Below are 20,558 nucleotides of genomic sequence, written 5' to 3' on the forward strand. Positions count from 1 at the left end.
TAAGGGACATTAGTTAAGGCACTGTTTTAATTAAATCTATAGAGATTCCTCGAGAGAGTGGAGAATAGGTAGATAATGTTGTAGGGAGAGGCACTGAATAAATTACTTCTGTAATCTTCTAATTATCTTCTGATCTAATGATGAGGGTAAAAGTGGAAAAATAGGTTCCAAAACAAAATGATGCATTGTAAACAGTTTGCTATTTAACAAGTTTGATTAATGTTTTGGAAAAGTAAGCCATCAAAACTTTCAGATCGCACAATTTTTTAAATCCAGTGACCATGAAAAAGCTCATCGTTAGCTGACTTAGCAACTTGATAGTGGTAAATTTCGGTGGCATAAATTCAAAATACTTGTTCAGGGAACAATCTCTCAAATCTAGATTTCTCTGTGTATAGTCCAGCGGAGAATTCTACTCATTATGAGGAGCTAATAATATTTCCGAATGTAACTGCAATGATTTTTTGTGCATATAATGCACTGTTGCTTGCTATACTTTTTTTTTGTCATTTGAAGTCTGTAGTTGCAAGGGCACTGCTAAACCGAATACAAGAGGAAGCTGGTTATGTTCCCGTATATCTAAATTTCTCTGCTCAGACTTCATCAATAAGGACACAGGAGATTATTGAATCGAAATTAGAAAAGAAACGGAAAAATATTTTAGGTAAAGAGATTTAATATATTTTGTTGCCTAAATTGTGTTGGCTGTATTCCTTGTAATCAACTCTTCATTCTTTTTGCTGATTTCAACAACACTCCACAACAGGTTAGTGCAAAGTAAATTTTCCCAAATTACCTATGGTTTTCCTGCAGAATTATGGAGAAGAATTCTCCCAGAGATAAGGCTAAATAATTACACCTGGAAGCAGCAGGAAGAAAGAAGATTCAGAGTTCTGAATCTGTTGGTTTTTAGTTAAATGTAGGCTTGGGCTGAGGAATCTTTGTCCTTCCTGATACTGCTGAACTATAACTCCCATCAAGCACGGAACATGTTCCAGGATTATGGAAATTTTAGTTCAGCAACATCTGGAGAGCCAGAGCTTCCCTGCACCTGATGTAGGCTATAATCTGATGTACTCCATTCAGTTTAACACAGGAGGGCAGCATTGACATTTGGGAAATGCAACATATCTTCACATACTGTACTCTTTAAAGTGAAACAATATTTTGACCTGAAGTTGTTATGGACATGTTTCATTCATCCTCTTTTGCTCCTTCCTGTGCATACTACCCCATGCCCTGCCACTGATACATATATCTCCCTCCTATAAATTGTACAATAATATAAAATAATATAAAATTTGCGTTGTTTAGCGCTAAATCTAAATCAAGTGCATTATCTAAGAATACAGTCACATCAGGTATACCGAATACCCACATGAGGTCTGAGTAGGGCTTTGGATAAAAATTGCATAAAATTGCCTAAACACGAGGGGTTCCAGTAAAGAATATGCATTACTGCATATTCATCCAGAAAGGATTCTGTTGCTTTCAACATTAGGACAACAGTCACTCTGTATTTTGGCATTTGCGTGGACAGGCGGAGTCCCCAGATCCCCCGCGGTCCCCCCGTCATGCGGAATAACGACTCGAGACAACGTGCTATGGGATTAAATTGGCCACAACTTTATTGAATTTCAAATGTGGGTAGACCTTGGCTCAGGCATTGGGCATTCTCCCTCCCCAGTCCCCAGCCGGGGACCTAGGGAGCTTCAGGGCTATCCAGTGTGTGTTGGGGGGGGATGGGCCGGCTCTGGAGAACATATGTTCAAGCAGAGATAGCCGCCCCCGTTACGCCACCGACGCAGGGGAGAGCAATGACCTTTCAGTGTATGGTCAAAGCCTCCCTTCAGAAACCCCTTTAACGGGGAACCCTGGTATCGCCGCCGCAAAGAGGAAGGTGGACTAAAGGATTCCGCCCAAGGCCTGATACCGCCAAAGTTGTGACGTTTTGCTACGGGAAAGGCGAAACCTGCCAATGCAGGGAAATTCCTTTCCGGCCCTTTAACAGCGACCTTACGTAGCAGCGCCCGCATACCTGTGAAGAAAAGTTAACCTGCAAAACCTGTGAAGAAAAGTTAACCTTCAAAATAAGACATTAACTGAGGGTGGGTAGGGTGGGAGAAGCTCTGGAGCCAAGTGAGGATTCCCATGTAAGATCCTCCCTCTATTGTGTGGGCAGGTAATCCCTCCCCTACCTGGTCTCCTTGGCAACGCTTCCCCCAGGTGGGATTGGGCAAATGACTGAGGTAGGCGGAGACCCCATGTATCTCACCTGAGGGAAGGCAAGGCCAAGCCTAAGTTATTGGAGCCGCTCCAGATCCAGGGGCTGCACGCGTCCACGCAAAGGGCGCCCCCCGTTTTTAAGCGGGGAGCGGTCATTATGTTTACTTCTGTAATATTTCAACCATTCTGCCAGATTATTCAGGTCTTTAATTTACTTAATATTTGCCATAGTCAAATTAAAGACTATGAAATAATAAACTTCGGTTAATCAGTGTTCCATTTCAGTTTAACTGAAAGCCTGCTAATTTCTGAAGTGTAAAAAACTCGGTGCTATTGTGTATTAATTTTGTTATTTGGGGAAAACTTACCAGCAGTGGTTTCTCCGCTCTTCTATTGTTTAGGAGCACCAGGGACAAAAAGAGTTGTCATTTTTGTAGACGATCTAAACATGCCTAAATTGGATCGTTATGGTTCTCAGCCCCCTATTGAGCTACTACGACAGTATCAAGACTTTGGAGGGTTCTACGACAGAGAGAAACTGTTTTGGAAGGAAATACAGGCAAGTCTGCCTTCAGATGGTTGTGACAGTGAATGCTATAATCTGAGTACCATCTATTCTGTTGGGAAAGTATTGAGGTTCCTGTTATGTGCTGAGCTTGGTTCCTAGAACAATAGGCAGGTAGGATCCTGGAAGGCAGCAACCTGATTGGCCTGCAGGAGCAACCCAATAAGGCTCCAGGAGGGGAGTTGAATCAGCCAATCACGCGGGACCCATTGTGTAAATAATGTATAATGTATCCAGAGGTTTTTGGGGGAAACACACTCACTCACTGTTTACCATGAGCTAAAATAAAGAGCATGAAATCAACACTCAACTCTGAGTATATTTCAGTTCCTTACCCCCAATACCCTGTGGGTTCAGCCTATTGGGTCAGTAAGATCGAGACTCCAATTGTCAGCTGAACAGGACATTTACTTAGGCGTTGCAAGGACAGTGCGGCACAAACTCAACCAGCGAGTGGTTGAGGGATGGCACACTTCCAAACAAAGGGAAGCAAAGGGTCAGTTATGTCAATATATGGCAGCACTTCCTTCTGCTGGCTTCCACTAGTTTAATCACAAGGCATAGCAACTTTCTTAGTTTTCTCCTCTTCCTCTGTCCTCAAGTTATAGCAATAGCTCCTGCGTACATGTTGTTCTGTCCTTCTCTCATGGGTCTCTGGAAAAGCACAAGCTTCACATTCCAGCATTCACTTGCTCATCCTTTCTCTCACACATTTCAGTTTTTAATTTTATTATTTCTGTTTTTTTATGACAATACGACCCCCCCTTTAGTTCCAAAAAAGGCTTCCCCACCTTTTTTGGAACACATATCCATCATGGTACCTTATACCAAGCATAGGCAAACTCCAGCCCTCCAGATGTTTGGGACTACAAGTCCCATCATCCCTAGCTAACAGGACCAGTGGTCAGGGATGATGGGAATTGTAGTCCCAAATATCTGGAGGGCTGGAGTTTGCCTATGCCTGCCTTATACATCTCTAAACTTCTATTCATTCATTTTGCTTTCTACCTGCTTCATTTCCCCTTCAGCTTATGCAGACACAGCATTTCCTGACACCTGATGATTGCTGAAGGGCATTGAATGAGGTTTAAGGTTCAAGCCACCACAAATAATTTTAGCCTGCCTTGATATTTACTGTATATAGAATTTCATCAGTACAATTTGATGCTGAATTAAAAATAAGAATAGGGAATCAGGCATGTTATCTGAGCTGTGGTTTAAATGTAAGAAGCAAGTTTTTATAGGATTAAAGACTTAAGTATTATGTTTTGACGCAAAATATCTATGATCTTTCCCCCCCTAGGATGTAACTATTTGTTCAGCCTGTGCACCTCCAGGTGGTGGACGTAATCCAGTTACAGCACGTTTCATTAGACATTTCGCGATGCTGTGTCTTCCGACACCCTCTGAGCATAGCCTTAAACAAATTTTCGAGGTCAGTGGCAACTTCCCCACAGTAACAAAGAACAAAAAATAGATTCTTCTGTTCAGTCTGTCATAACCCGCTGTTCTGAGATGCTGGACTTATACAGATTCTTAGTAGCATGTGTTACTTTCTGAAGTGCTGAAAGTTTTTGATATGCATTTATGCACGTTATTGAAGATTGGCACTGAATGCAGAGTCCTGATACCTTTAAATATCAGTGCACTTTAGACCAAGTCTGTGGATAGCAGATGAGCAAGTGGGGTGCTGCAGGAGAGAGAATGTGTATATGTGCACATGGACACACTCGCTGTATCCAGTAAGATGGACCCTCTTGAAATTCCATAATTTCCCCCCTAGACTTCCCCACCCTTATAACCATCCTCAAATCATGTATGGCATCTCTCTTGGCTGAACCATAAAAATCACAGAATGGTGTTTTCTAGCACTGGTACAAAACCAGGGTTGTGAGATATGAATCATTATAGATCCTCAATTTTTTTTTCCTGAGGGCCCCCCTCAGAACTACCATCTTATCATACACCACCTCTCGTCCATATTCCTGTGGTTTGTTAGTGGTTTTGTCATCATGCTATCTAAAAAAGTTACAAAAATCTAAGAGGATCTATTGTGGTAGATAAGCAAAAAGAAGTGGGTAGTACCCACGGCACTCTCTAAAAACTCCACATGATCCTGTTTTTAATTGATGCATTTCTTTAATCATAGAATCAACTGTAGAGCTGGAAGGGACCATGAGGGTCATAGCACTGTATTAGAGAGCTTTTGAATTATGGATCTGTATATTGTAATTGTTTGTGTAAGTTGGTTTTTTATACTTTGTAAACTGCTTAGAAGCCTATTTTGGCATTAAACTGTAAGTAAGTAAGTAAATGCCCTCTTTCTCACTCACAGCCACACCTATGGGTGCGGGGCTGAAGGTGGGGACTGATGCAAATTGAAGCAAGTATTAATCACCCCAATGAACTTCAGGCTAAAATCTGTGGTTTTTTCCTGCTTCTGAAATGATACTGATAATGAAAAGGCCTTTAAAATATTTGATGTAGCTGCATAGCTTTGAGCTAGCCATGACTATCTTTGATGTAGACTGGCTCTTTCTTTCTTTCTTTCTTTCTTTCTTTCTTTCTTTCTTTTTTGAGAGAGATTCTCCCAAATAAGGCTGAAATACATTGTTATATTCAGCATTTGCTCGACACGGTAAATGGTCTGCATAGTTCTGTCTAATATTGCTTGGTGCCATCACCCTTTTCTGTGTCATCACAAATTAAAGCAAGTTGTTTAAAAAGCATCAGAGCAAACCAAATGCAAATATCCCTGCCCTACCTACTGAGCCCACCATGAAATCTTTGCCATTGAAAATTGCACCTTAACACGATAAACCCATTAGCAGTATTGCTTGTTCACATTTCACCATTCATGCTGATGGATTTGTTTGCACACATGGAAGTTTCTCACTGAGATGAATGGGGAAAACTGAATACGTGAACTGGCACTCAAACACAATAATAGATCAATAGTTGGACTAGCAGATGCCTGAAAGAAATACAGGATGTGCTTTTCTGTTAATATAAAAAGATGTAGTTCCGCTTTTTAAAAGAAACATTGAAATCACAGCTGGCTTGAGTAGAATAAAAGAGAGAACACCACAAAACTTTAATTACATTTTGAGCTTAAGTTTTGTTTTGTTGTTTTTCCTCGGACTAGGCTATTTTAAAAGGATTTTTGGCTGACTTCTCTACAACAGTAAGGCAGAGTGCAAAAAGTATAGTGGAGGCTGCTGTTGAAATATATCAAAGAATGAGCATTGATCTCCTCCCAACACCAGCAAAATCCCATTATGTGTTTAATTTACGTGATTTGTCAAAATGTGTGCAAGGTAAGGTGTATTTCCACTTGGCACAATCTCTGTACCAGTTTTGTGCTCACATTGTCAATAATTATTTTCCCCAGTAATTTTTCTCTACTGTCTAATGTTAGCATGCTATGTTTTACCTTTAAATAACTTTATTCTTGGCATATTGCTGTGAAAAAGCAGTGCATTGCATTCCTCTAGAGTTACTGTGAATTTTGAAAGTTCATTTCAAGAGAATAGAGAAAAGTTAGTAGTAGCAGTATAGACTTGTACTGAAATAGAAGAAGACAGCCAATGCAATACTGCGTAAAAGTAAAGCTGTGCTGTTAACTCAACAACATGTTCTTTCTTTCCTTTCCTTTTTTAAAATCAAAAGGTTATTTTGTTTATCATAATTGTGCGTAATGTACATCACATACTTAAAAACAAAACAAAATAACTTGTATTACAACAAAGTAAGTGCATAGGGTTGTGCATTATATTGAGCCTTTTACTCCAGTACATAATAAGTATGCCAATATTGTCACCCCTCTCTAACCCTTACCCTATTAGTTAGTTTGACTGTGCATACCATTTCCCATAATTTCATAATCTATTATTCATCAGTTGGAGTCCTTATTTTATTTAACTTTGCAGAGATCAACATTCCAGCAGTTAAAAGATGCAGTACAGTTCTCTATCTTCAGATCACACTGAGTACAATCAAAGGGTTTTACAAGAGCTTAAATATAACCTGTTATAAATTCAATCTCATTTATTCTTTCTACCCAAAAATTCCTTATTCTGAGACAAAACTGGAAAATGTGGACCTTATGTACATTTATTGTCTGTCATCTCCAACATGTATTACAAACATTACTATAAATATGGTTAAAACTTGTAGGGGCTAAATACTATTGGAGAATTTGCAAAAGTTATCTTCAAATTTGTGCTGACTTTCTGCTTGGGGATGTTATTCCAAATCCAGTTTTAAACATCTGTTGGAATTTGACAACCCAGCTCTCTCTCCCAGTTATTTTTATAGGTGATCATTGTAATGTCTCTCTCTATAATGATTTTATATATCTTACTCAGCAGACCGAAACCAGGCTTTTAAATACATTAATGTTGCTGCCTTGAAATATCCTTTAATGGATAAGAAGGATAGTCAATTTCTTAATTATTTTTAGCCACAACCCACTCCCCCATAACTCTTGGTCCCCCCCCCCATTTCATGCAAAGTTTATAAGCAGATTCTGCAAATCTTCAAGTATCTTTGCTGATACCCCCCAGTGATATCTCACACAAAACTAAGATTTTAGAGAGTATTACCCTTTTTACATCTTACAGGAGAGGGGACTAATAAGCAAATATAGTCGTACCACATTTTGAGTCGGCCCCATTTAGAGTCCATTTCGTCGAACGTCCACAGCAAACCCAGAAGTACCGGAACAGGTTACTTCCAGGTTTGCTGCACGCGCAGAAACACTAAATCGCGCATGCGCAGGGCGGCGCTTTGTTGAGCATCCCTTTTGTCGAGCGTCCAGGGCTCCGGAACGGATCCTGGATGCCAAAGGAGGTACAACTGTACTGGCAATTTCCACTCCCTTTTCTGTTTTCATCAGAATTCTCCAACATCACTAGACTCCCCCCCTGCAACCATATGTTGTTCTGTTGTGGTGATTAATTTAGGGTGACTCAAGGATAAAACCAAGCTGCAGTTTGATGCTGCAACCAATAAATGATGAACACATGTGTGTTAATTGGACATCAAAAGCTGTCACTAACAGTTTTAAAACCCAACAAATCTTCTGCAAGCATGCTTAAGTATTGATTTTAAATTTGCTTTAAAAGGATTTTTTCAAGTTGTTTTTTTTTACATATATTATCACATTTTTAATGTATTTTTCTATTGCAGGCATGTTGCAATGCAGCCCCATGTCAGTTCGAGACCAGGCACAGATATTCAGGCTGTTCTGTCACGAGTCCCAAAGAGTTTTCCATGACCGTCTCATCTGTAGCGAAGATAAACAATATTTTTATTCCATGTTATCTGACATGGCCAGTAAGGATTCTTACTTTACTAGTATATATTATATTTAATCTGCATACTTCATGCTTGCACAATAAACATTAATTTAACCCACCTATTTTACATTGTAGGCAAATATTTTGGAGTCTCTATTGATCCAGACTCATTTGTGTCTAAACCCATCTTATTTGGTGACTACATAAAGGTGAGGAATCCGTAGAAAATAAAACTGGATAGAATGATGCCTTTATGATTTCTATAAAATTGGGCTCTTGTTTTTGAGGTACAATGTGACCTGTAAAGTAAATGAACTCTGCTGCAGAAACACTGTGAATTTAGGTGGTATTTTTATGGTGAGATTTAGTGCGGTTCTTATGCCAGATTGATAAAAGTAAAAAAATTATATTGTGATATGATAAAAACTGCTAAGAATTAAAACATTTTTTCCCTATCCTGGATGCACATGAAGTATTTCCTCCACTGGCTTGCAGGAAATCTTTGGGAGGAGAAAAGGGTAAGAAGTAAAACCTACACAAATCTGGAGTGGAGTCACTAAGATGGTTGGAGTCACTAAGATGGTTGGATGGTGCCTTGTACACCTCCTTCCAGCAACTCTTGCAGCCAGGCTGGTGCCACACATATTGCTCTGCTTTCCCTTGGGCTATATCAGCGAAGTCGAGAGGGGGTTCTTGTCATCTGGGCAGCCCAGGCCTCTGTACATCCTGCCCAGGCTTGCACCCTGGGGAGGTCACTTCAGTGCTGCTAACGCAATGGTTTGACTTCATCCCTGGAGGCGCACTCCATTCTCTCTTGAGACAGATGGATGCCAACAACATCTTTCTTATATTGTTGTCGTTTAGTCGTGTCCGACTCTTCGTGACCCCATGGACCAGAGCACGCCAGGCACTCCTGTCTTCCACTGCCTCCTGCAGTTTGGTCAAACTCATGTTTGTATCTTCGAGAACACTATCCAACCATCTCGTCCTCTGTCACCCCCTACTCCTTGTGCCCTCCATCTTTCCCAACATCAGGGTTTTTTCCAGGGAGTCTTCTCTTCTCATGAGGTGGCCAAAGTATTGGAGTCTCAGAAAAACTAGTATTGTGAGGCCTTGGAAACAGCTTGCAAATAATTCTTGAATGTGAGCAGCACCAAGAACGTTGCCATCAGTTAACCGAATAGAGTGAAAAAAATAGCCAGCCAGCTTGACACCTGATATTTATTTGAATAGTCCATTTCTTCTGTCAGCTTCTGGAGTGAGTGTGTCTGCTGCTGGCCACAGACAACTCAGCTGGCCTCATTCCTAGACCTCCAGCAGCAGTTTTGGGGCTGAGATATCACTCATAAATAAATAGCGGAGGCTGCTAGGACTGCCTGATAATTTTTCACAAGAAACAGTCACTTGAATGTTATCTGTGCTATGGAGATGGAGTTTTCTCAGATGTGAAATGTCCATTAAATTAAAAGGAGCTGTCACATTCAGCAAAAGGTTCTGAACCAACTTCAGAGCTGACAGATCAAATCAATGCAGAAAGCAAACAGCTGGTCACCAGATGGCAGTGGCACAGGCATATGGAAGAAACATGTTGGGGTTTTCTTGCTCCTTTGCATTGGAATCTTTCCTAGAGCAATATCTGCAGCCTTGAGAGATAAACCTCAGTACATCTAATTACCAAATATTTACCTACATAAATAGGGTTTGTGTTCATGAAACTGTATTTCCTCCAACTGAGGTTTGCTCAGTGGCAAGTGATTTCAATCATAAATTGTGGAAATGATGATAAATAATATGAATGGATAGATAGTGTTGATTTCTTTTATTTTTATTTTTTAAAACAAAGTAATAACAGTAAATAAATTACAATTAAAATGTGCACCCCACCCCCAAGACCATTCCGTTCTAACTGTCCAACCTTCCAGAATTTCAACACCTCTTGCGATGGTTTGACTCCTTTCCATTTTAACAGTACAAATCCTACAAACACCTTCCATGCCTCCTCAAAATCATTTCTCCTGCATGTTCCGTATCTTACCTTTATAGCACATGTTAATTTATCATTAATAGCTATATCCCTCACCTCTTTATACTATTCTTCCATTTTATATTCGCCTTGCCCCTTCCACTTCCTAGCTATCATAATTCATGCAGCTGCCGATAAATTTGTGAGCAAGTCCTTCATAGCCTGTGAACCTTCCACCTCATCGTAAATTGAGAATAATGCTACCTCTGGACTTTCGGTCAGCTTTAACCCAGTGATTTCTGTTATCTCCTTAAAAACCTTTGCCAGAAAAATTGTACATATTTACACCCCGTGTCTGTTTCTTTTAGTCATTCAAAGGAGTGGAGATGATCCTCAGTAAACTCTCCAGGAAGATTGCTTAGAAAAGCAGCCATTATACAGATATTCCTCACAAGGAGGACAATACACATTTTCAATTATATTTAACATACTCTTAGTATGGTCAGAAAAGGGCAACCTTTCTGGATAGTGCAAGCGCTAGACTCTACGGATGCTGACTAGAAGGAACGTTCCTAACTTTGGGACGTTGTAGATTTGTCCTGGTCTGGTGCATGCAATGTCTTTTGTTTTGTAGCTGTGTGATTTGTGCTCGTATCGTGATGGTCATTGGCTATAAACAATAGAATTTACTGATTACAGTAAATGGATCTCAGGTTAGAACTAGAAATATATCTGATATATATATATTGGGGATTACTAGCATCCGGATGAAAATATTATCTTGGGCTAAATTTAAATAATATGATTGCATCAGGTCATTGAATATCCGGTAGCCTAAAAACCATTCGACATGATCCATTCCCAGATGGTCACTGCTGCACAGTAAATGAGCCCTCTTTCCTTTCTCATAAGCTGGCCAATAAGCACTCTATAGCAGTTCAAAAGCACGTCAAAGTGCAAGTAGATAAATAGGTACCGCTCCGGCGGGAAGGTAAGCGGCTTTTCCGTGCGCTGCTCTGGTTCGCCAGTAGCGGCTTAGTCATGCTGGCCACATGACCCGGAGGACAAACGCTGGCTCCCTCGGCCTATAGAGCGATATGAGCACGCAACCCCAGAGTCGGCTGCGACTGGACTTATTGGTCAGGGGGTACCTTTACCTTTACTAGCTTACTCTTGTGGCTGGAAGGTGAAATACACAAATTATGACTTTCAGTGTGAAGCTCAAATGCATCTAGCTTTCACTTTTCTCTTCAGGCCCTGTGTACAAATAGCATGTGCCAAGGAGCATAAGTAACTGGCCTAGGAGAGCCAGTGTGGTGTAGTGGTTAAGAGTGGTAGACTCATAATCTGGGGAACCGGGTTCGCGTCTCCACTCCTCCACATGCAGCTGCTGGGTGACCTTGGGCTAGTCACACTTCTCTGAAGTCTCTCAACCCCACTCACCTCACAGAGTGTTTGTTGTGGGGGAGGAAGGGAAAGGAGAATGTTAGCCGCTTTGAGACTCCTTCGGGTAGTGATAAAGCGGGATATCAAATCCAAACTCTTGGAAGGAATGGAATGGTTCAATAAAACAAATGGCTGGTGTGATCTGTTGTTCCCAAGCATGGCTGATTGGGATCTCCTCTCACATGAGCTTGATGAACTCACAGATGAAAGGATTGTCTCCCTAATTTGTAATATTCACACGTATGCCCAACATGAGAAGTAATGATTTCCCAAGAGTCTGCAAAAATTTCACATAATTAATTGGCTCACATTTCTATTGACTTTGACTCACTCCTATCACCATTAAGCTATGCTTTTTTACAGTCAGCATTTGCTGGGGTAGCATTATATTTCCATTCCTTTTGATCACAATCTTATTTTCCTTTTCTGTTCATTTTAGATTGGAGTTGAGAAAGCTGAACGCATTTATGAAGAGCTAACTGATCTAGAAAAGATCATGGGGGTTCTGCAAGACTATCTGGATGATTATAATATAACTAACGCTAAGGAAACCAAACTGGTATTCTTCCAAGATGCTATAGAGCATGTTTCAAGGTAAATAATTACACTGCCATTAACCAAAATTCAATAATATAAATGAGTTAATACTATATTAATAAACTAATGACAGCATGCCCATATAAAGTGGAAAGTATATTTCTGTAAATAAGTTCCTTGCTTTATTTTTAAAAAACAGTTTTTATTGAAGATTTTCTCGGTTTACAAAAGTACGTGCAGTGTCTCTTATTTCAAGTTGTAAAGTCTTTTCTACAGACCAGTTACATTTGTTTTGAGACATTAGTGTTGAGTACAGTATAAGGCTGGGGAAGAAGGAGAGGAGGAGTGGTGTGCCGAAACATATTCTTTTTTATAGTGTACGTGTGGGGTTTTGTGTCAGCTTGAGCTGAATAGGTTCTGTTTCTATTTGCTTGTTATATTTTCTTGATACTGAGAGGGACTGGGAGGGCCCAGGGTGTGGCTGGCTGTAATGAGGTTTGTGCTTCAGCAGTGGCAAGCCAAGTCAGGGGAAGGATTCAATGGCACCCTGGACAGCTCCACAAAGGGCTTAGGCTGGGGACTTTATAAGAGCAGACCTCAGGGGTTATTTCAGTGGCAGGTTAAGACTGAGCCTTAAATACAGTGGTACCTCGGGTTAAGTACTTAATTCATTCCGGAGGTCCATTCTTAACCTGAAACTGTTCTTAACCTGAAGCACCACTTTAGCTAATGGCGCCTCCCACTGCTACCGCACTGCCAGAGCACGATTTCCATCCTCATCCTGAAGCAAAGTTCTTAACCCGAAGTACTATTTCTGGGTTAGCAGAGTCTGTAACCTGAGGCGTATGTAACCCAAGGTACCACTGTAGTTGCTAACTTTAGCTTCCGTGAAAGGAGCCTGTTCATCTGAAAGGGTGCAGTCTGCTTTCGGAGTCATTGGCTGCAATGCAGCAGGAGAAGATGTGGTCATACAATGACTTCTGTGCTGGAGTTTTCAAGAGAAGGGATTGCGACCTCCTTGGGGTGGAGAGGTACCTGCACAATGGGCTCCTCCTCAGCAAGGAGTTCTGGTTTAGTGTGTAGATCTGGGAATTGTCCCGGTGGGCATGAAGTACGTATGTCGTTTGGGTCTCTAAAACATAGATAGAAATGTCGGTGTGACTGAGTATAATGAGCCCATTGCTTAAGTTCAGAATGGCAAAGGGAAAACCCTTTATTGCTGGAGGCCCTCCTTCTCGTAGGCATGAATGTGGATTTCCAGAATGAAAGAAACCTTTTACACTGCTGTGCTGCTTTAGTAAGATGGCAGTAAATGAGGAGGGTAGTGAGAAAAGGTTTCTTACTTATATCTCTTGCTCATATGAATGCTAACCATTTTGAATTTATGTTCAATTTCCCCCACAGAATTGCTCGAATGATTCGCCAGGAAAGAGGAAATGCCCTTCTTGTTGGAGTTGGAGGCACGGGCAAGCAGTCTCTAACTAGACTCGCCTCTCACATATGTGGCTACAAATGCTTTCAAATAGAACTAAGCCGTGGTTATAATTACGACACTTTTCACGATGACCTTAGGAAGCTATATAAAATGGCAGGGGTGGAAGACAAAGATATGGTTTTCCTTTTCACGGACACGCAGGTATGGACAGCTGAAATAAAAATCAAATTCACTTTGTGCTTGCTGCTAAAATCTTACCTGGGTAATAAAATGCTACCTGATTTATACAGTGTTGTTTATACAACCAAAATGATTCAGAAAGGGAATAATAAGCTTCATAAAATAACTAAAGGTCAAATAACTCATAGAAACAGGAAACATTTTTAAGGAAGATATCTGAAGCTTTTTATTAAAATGCTTTACAACATTTTTGATCGCTAAAATGTTTGCATGCAATTTTATTATTTTTATTAGTGGTTTTTGCTGGCTGTTATTTCTTTATTCTCTAAGCTGCCTTGTGAGTACATCACAGCCTTAGATGAACAGCAGGAGCCAGAAAGGAGGTTGGCAGGAGGAACAGCAGGAGCCAGAAATGATCAGTGACTGCCACATAGTAATTAAGGGAATTTTCACCCTTAGTACTGGGTGTTGGAAGGATATGGGATTAAGGTTCTGTGGGCAGGATTCACCTAACAAGCCCATCAGCAGAAGCCCTGTGCGACAGCTTTCACCGGTGCAACGAGGCTTCTCACCTATCCTCCCCCTGCAACCCCACTAAATTGGGTCGGCAAGTCAGGAGAACCCCCAGAGCAATGTATGTGTGAGGTAATGGGGGGGGCGGGTCATGCCATCTGGCAAGCTGATATGATTGCTCAGACAGTACAGTAGTAGAAGTGTGATGTTGAATTCCACAATAGGACTTGGTTCTGTGTACATGTGAATAGGATTGCCCTGTTTGACAGCGTAGGAATAAAACCACAGAATGATCATAAAAATGACTTGCTAAACAAGAAAATTTAAATTCCCGTGTAGGCCTGTTGGCCCCAGAAGGTCTTCATGAAATGCCTGCTAAATCTCTGCTGGTCTAAGAGCATTCCCCAGCATGAGACTGGCGGCACTAAATTAGTTCAGGTTTCCTTCCTTCAATATTTACAGGTGATAGATATCACAAAGCGGTTGTTAATTAGATATGGCACCTTGAGAGATTGTTCAGGCTGTGAAAAGCTCATTGCAGGGACTACCCAGATTTGAGGAACTCTGGGTACCATTTAAGTCAAAAGTTCAGTAGCAGCTCAAATGGAAAACAGGCTTGGTTATAGAAAAATCATGGGATATATGGAAGCGGGTGTGAAAATCCACAGTGCAGACCCCAACTTTGTGCAATCATGTGGAAAGCTGGTGGTGGTTCTCCAGCAGGCAGTAACTACTGGGAAAGCCCCAGATAAGGCACAGAGCTACCATCTTTGAATGCACTGTGTACCCAAACAAAGCCTCTCTGATCTGCTTAGAGGCCTCGTCCTTGGAGCTCCCAACTTAAACAGCCTAGAACTAGCATATCACAGTTTTTGAATAACTTCCCTTTGCCGCAACCCCCCCCCCCAAAAAAAACCCCTTTCCCCCAACCTGCCCAACTCAGTTTGAGCTAGCAGGCCAGCCTTTGAATGCAGCAGTGGATCTGCCACTGCACTTCAACTCACTGTATTCCAGGCCCAGTTTTGATTGACTTGTTAGTCAGGGTCCTATGCACTCCCACCAGCAAAGTGGAGATGATACTAATTGGAAAAGATGCAGGAAAAAGCCAACCAAAATGATCACTGGCCTGGAGCAACTCCCCTATGAGAAAGGATTATAGCATCTGGAGCTTTTTAATTTAGGGAAAGAAAGGCAGGGAAAGTAAGAGGAAGTATATAAAACAAGGTGTAGAAAGTGGACAAAAAAGTATACTTCTTCGTTGCCTCATAATACTTGAACGTGGGGTCATCCAGTGAAGCTGTACATTAAAATATTCGGGACAGACTCTTCTTATAGTCTAACTTTAGAGCAAATAAAAGGGTTTTTTTTTAGTGATTTGCTGATACTTTTATTTTCTGATGGCGGAGTTGCTGTTTTTAACTCTGCAACACCTTTTCTTCAAAACCGATATTTACAAAATCTGTAGATTGTTGTAGAGGAATTTCTTGAAGATATAAACAACATTTTGAATTCTGGAGAGGTGCCTAATCTGTTTGAAAAAGACGAGCTGGAATTTGTTATGGCGGCTACCCGACCCAAAGCAAAAGAAGCTGGTATACCAGAGGGCAACAGAGATGAGGTAGGACACATTATAAATACTACCTTAAATGTATTATATTAACTTTTTTGGAGGGGACATCGACAATATTTAAATAACTGTACATATTCTCACATCTGTAATTTTCAGCTACGAAAAGAAGAGGACATTTTCCTGTTGCTGCTGTTCTCATCCTGTATCAGAGATTAAACTCATGGGTTAGATATGGAAATAGCCCATAAAGTCACCCAACCTACCGCTTTTTACAGTTTATGAGTGTCCTCAGTTTTATTTGTGCTAACAACCTAATTACTGCTGTGCTTTCTTCTTATCCTTGAATTAACATTCATGACTGCCTTTTCTCAGGTTTTTCAGTTCTTCATTAATCGAGTTCGCCAGAAGCTACATATTGTTCTGTGTATGAGCCCTGTAGGAGACGCTTTTCGAGCACGCTGTCGAATGTTTCCATCACTTGTGAACTGCTGCACTATTGATTGGTTTGTGCAGGTAACTAATTTCAGTTTTGTTGAGAAGTCCAGCTGATGCATAATTGTTATATTTGATTGAAATGGCTCGTTTCTTTCTATTGAAATCTTTTCCTTCAACAACGACCTCCGCAAAATTTCAGTTCCAGTTGAAGTTGTAGTCCTGAGTCTGAGCCTATTGGCTAAGAGACAGAGCTACAAATCAGGAAACCCCTGGTTTGAACCTCAACTTTCAGTTATAAATTCACTAGTGGGATTTAACCTCAGCCCTCATAGCCAATGTGGAAATGATCAGACTGCCTGGCAGGCCGACTGACCTACCCATTGAAAGGCTGCAACAAGATAAATGAATGTAGAGGGTTTGAAATGTGATCCGAATTCTAGAATAGAAAAGGTTTTCATTTAAAAGAGGCATGGCAGAAATTAACCCACGCACCAAAAAGCGTGGAAACAGTAAGGCACACACTTTAATTTTCATGTAATGTGAGCAGTAAAAATGTTGTTCTCTTGTCTTACATGTTGTGCTACCTTGCAACTCTGTCTCCTGGCGCCCACACAGTCTTTCAGCCTCAGCTCTGTTCAAAGCTGCTAGAATGTAAAGCACCTCTAATATCGCAGTCATTTTTGGGGGAGGCGGGGGCAGGGAGAGAAACACCACGAAAACCCTGATGGAAAATGCTTGAGGCACTGAATGTATAACTGGCGTAAGATTATCCCGGTAATCTTTTTATCTTTTTTTCAGTGGCCCAGAGAAGCACTTAATTCTGTATCAAGGACTTTTTTCCTGCACATTGACCTTGGAAGTGAACGCATGAAAGAAAAACTTTCCCGAATGTGCGTAGACATTCACATGAGTGTCACAGAGATGGCAGAGCAGTACTATGCTGAGCTCCGACGGCGCTACTACACAACACCCACTTCCTATTTAGAGTTAATCAACCTTTATTTATCCATGCTGGGCGAAAAAAGGAAGCAGCTTGTTTCGGTAGGTTGAATTTTATTAGTGAGAATCTATGCCTTCTTTCCCTTTAATGTTATTTTACTTCTCTCTTGTAAAAATAGCATACATGTTGTTGGGTCCTTTTTCCCCTTATAAGAAATGCCTTTAGCATTTGCTTTTTTCACCCCAGGCCTAGATGGTGTATGAGTTCATGAGAAATCCAAGTGCTGAGATTTCTTGTTAATTTCCTCTATCATCCACTCGCATTAAAAGGACTTAAAATTATACAGTGCCAGTGATCTTAGTGAAGCTAGGCACAAGTGACAAGAGACTGCAGTGCAGTCGTTTTACATATAGGCATTTGTATCCGGTGACGTCAGCTGAGATAAATAGCCATTAAAAAAATAAAATCCTAGCTCTTTATGATCTTCTGAATTATTTCTCAGGCTCGGGATCGTGTGAAGAATGGCTTAACGAAACTATTAGAGACAAACGTACTTGTTGATAAAATGAAATTAGACCTATCAGCTTTGGAGCCAGTCCTCAAGGAGAAATCTGTGGATGTTGAGGCACTGATGGAAAAGTTAGCAGTGGATCAAGAAAATGCTGATCAGGTGCAAAGTACTATCTGTTCTTCGCTATGTACACACATATGTTATTCTTTATGTTTATCATATCTTTAGCAGTCCTGTGCCCTTGAAACAGACTGGATTTTTACTGCTCAGTGTTTCCTAGATGGCTCAATTAACTTAAGAATTCAATAGTCCCCCATAATGAGAAAGGATGAAAGGTGCTGGGGGTGGTATGCAAAGTACTGACTGTTAGAACATGGGTAGCTGATATGGGTCCCTCTAGGTCATGAATGGCCGAACTTGGCCTCCAGCTGCTTTGGGACTACAATTCCAATCATCCCTGACCGCTGGTCCTGTTCGCTAGGGATGATGGGAGTTGCAGTCCCAAAACAGCTGGAGGACCAAGTTCAGCCATGCCTGCTCTAGGTGATGATGGACCCCCAACTACCATCATCTTCAATAACTGGACATGCTAGCTGATGGGAGTTTTAATCCAACAAGATACGGAGGGCACCGTGTCCGCTACCCCGTGTTAGATCAATGTTCCACATGACTTAATGCTGGTCATGGTTCTTTGAACTCTCACTTAACTGAAAAGGCAAGGGATAGTACAACCGTAAGCATCTTTACTCGGAAGTAAGCTTTGCTGAGTTCAGTGTAGCTTTCTCCCCAGTAAGTGAGTTCAGGACTGAAGCATGGTCTATTGCCCTTTTTGTTCTGATAAAGTACATCTATTCAAACCACTCAGAGCAGTGCTGCTAGGAGTGTTGATTGTTTTAGAACAGGAAGATCTCAAAGGCAGTACAACCTCCATTGGTGACTTAAAAAGAAGAAGAAATCACAGAATTGCATTGTATTTCACAATCTTACCGCACATTGCGTTTCTATTTTGTTTCCTTATATTTTGAACAAGGAAAACCAAATATTAAAGAAAGGAAAATGTTTACATTTTTAATAGCTGTTATTCATTTGGTAAAGATGTCTTTGGCCATCCCCGCCCCCAGGTTCGGCGTGTCGTTCAAGAAGACGAAGCTGTTGCGAAAGTAAAAGCGGAGGAAACTCAGGCAATAGCTGATGACGCTCAGCGTGATTTGGATGAGGCTCTTCCAGCTCTGGACGCGGCTAACAAAGCCCTTGACTCTTTAGATAAAGCAGATATTTCTGAAATCAGAGTTTTCACTAAGCCGCCTGATCTTGTCATGACAGTAATGGAAGCTATCTGCATTCTTCTAAATGCAAAGTAAGCTAGCGCCTCACCCACATTCTTGATTTTTAGGTTTGATTTCATGTGAAATGATGCTCATTTCCTAGAGCACTTTCCAACAGAGAGTCATGTTCCCCTCCGCAGTGCAGCAAACATGTGTGGTATCCTTAAGCTTCAAGGTTTCTTGCCAGTACTTGAGGCAGTGAGGAAACCCAGAGCACAATGGCATCCTGTTACGAGTATCCATTTTGAATTACAAAATGTTACAGGTGAAGAGCAGCAGATTTGAGATTGTTATTTCAGCAGCAGCCACGCATTCTCCATTCCTTCTCATTCTGTTCTTGATCTCAGAAATACTGCCAAACATTATGAAGGAGACGTGTGTGTGTGTGTGTGTGTCATGATACTAATGATACTAATGATAATGATACTAATTAGCGTTGGGGGGATAAAAATTAAGAACTCAAATTTAATTGGGCATGACAAACTATAATTGTGGTTTTGATGTGTGGGAATAGTCAGAACTCCCTTGTGGTAAAGCACGTCTGTTTAGATGAGCTTGGGCCAAATTCCGACTTTCTCCTCCAAATCAGCTAATTATTAGGGAGTTTGATCATGCTGTTATATGCTTTAGGCAAAGACAGCCACTGATGAATATCCCAAAGGAATCTAAGGATGCGTTACATCAAGTACATTTATCAGAAAGCAAATGAAAGCCACTGTGAATATTGGTATAATATTTGAAAGAACAAAGAGTCCAGTTTTCAAAGGTCAATTTGTTTACCCTTTTTAACGTTTTTCCAAAGTGTGACTCTCTTGGATGTTTCAGAATGACTCAAAAAGGGAATGCTAATATCATACCAGTACAGAAGCACGTGTCTTGAGTATTGCAACTCCTCCTGTAAGAACCACTTAGTACTTGACAGTGTGCAGAACTGTTGTATGGTGTGGAATTGGGTAGGAAAGTGCATGATGGACACTGGGTGAAGGACTTGGTGAAGGGTACTTTATGTTGGCTTATCATCATGGAATCCTGTGGGCATCTCAGCCACCATGAAGTTATCTAGGTTTTCACAATTCTACATGCCTTTGATTTGGGGGAAATTGTTTCCAATGGACTCCAGAGTTGGCTCTGCTTTGCTCACTAAGCATATCCCAGTAGGATGGCCCAACAATGGGCAACACTGCCATTAAGTGTCCAAAGGTAGCAAAATTGACATGTGGAAGTATCTGGTGTCCTGAGATGTCCAAAGTTCATTTGCCTTTCCTTCTGGAAGTGAGAGCTGGACCATAAAAAAGGCTGATCGCCGAAGAATTGATGCTTTTGAATTATGGTGCTGGAGGAGATTCTTGAGAGTCCCATGGGCTGCAAGAAGATCAAACCTATCCATTCTTAAGGAAATCAGCCCTGAGTGCTCACTGGAAGGACAGATCCTGAAGCTGAGGCTCCAAGACTTTGGCCACCTCATGAGACGAGAAGACTCCCTGGAAAAGACTCTGATGTTGGAAAAGATGGAGGGCACAAGGAGAATGGGACAACAGAGGATGAGATGGTTGGACAGTGTTATCGAAGCTACCAACATGAGTTTGACCAAACTGTGGAAGGCAGTGGAAGA

General features: G+C 41.1%; 1 protein-coding gene across 1 annotated transcript in view; it reads left to right on the plus strand.

Moving 5' to 3' along the window:
- DNAH6 (dynein axonemal heavy chain 6) overlaps positions 1–20,558 on the plus strand; it is a 119,206-nt gene that overhangs the window by 42,613 nt on the left and 56,035 nt on the right. The window contains exons 39-51 of the mRNA XM_053371332.1: positions 517–664; positions 2,628–2,785; positions 4,095–4,226; positions 5,937–6,108; positions 7,982–8,128; positions 8,227–8,300; positions 11,940–12,094; positions 13,442–13,673; positions 15,631–15,783; positions 16,108–16,248; positions 16,969–17,211; positions 17,613–17,780; positions 18,743–18,978. Of these exons, the coding sequence (XP_053227307.1) occupies positions 517–664; positions 2,628–2,785; positions 4,095–4,226; positions 5,937–6,108; positions 7,982–8,128; positions 8,227–8,300; positions 11,940–12,094; positions 13,442–13,673; positions 15,631–15,783; positions 16,108–16,248; positions 16,969–17,211; positions 17,613–17,780; positions 18,743–18,978 (2,159 nt within the window). The remainder of the gene's footprint in view (positions 1–516; positions 665–2,627; positions 2,786–4,094; positions 4,227–5,936; positions 6,109–7,981; positions 8,129–8,226; positions 8,301–11,939; positions 12,095–13,441; positions 13,674–15,630; positions 15,784–16,107; positions 16,249–16,968; positions 17,212–17,612; positions 17,781–18,742; positions 18,979–20,558) is intronic.

This window comes from Podarcis raffonei, chromosome 17 (genome assembly GCF_027172205.1).
Source record: "Podarcis raffonei isolate rPodRaf1 chromosome 17, rPodRaf1.pri, whole genome shotgun sequence".
In the NCBI taxonomy this organism is placed as follows: domain Eukaryota; kingdom Metazoa; phylum Chordata; class Lepidosauria; order Squamata; family Lacertidae; genus Podarcis; species Podarcis raffonei.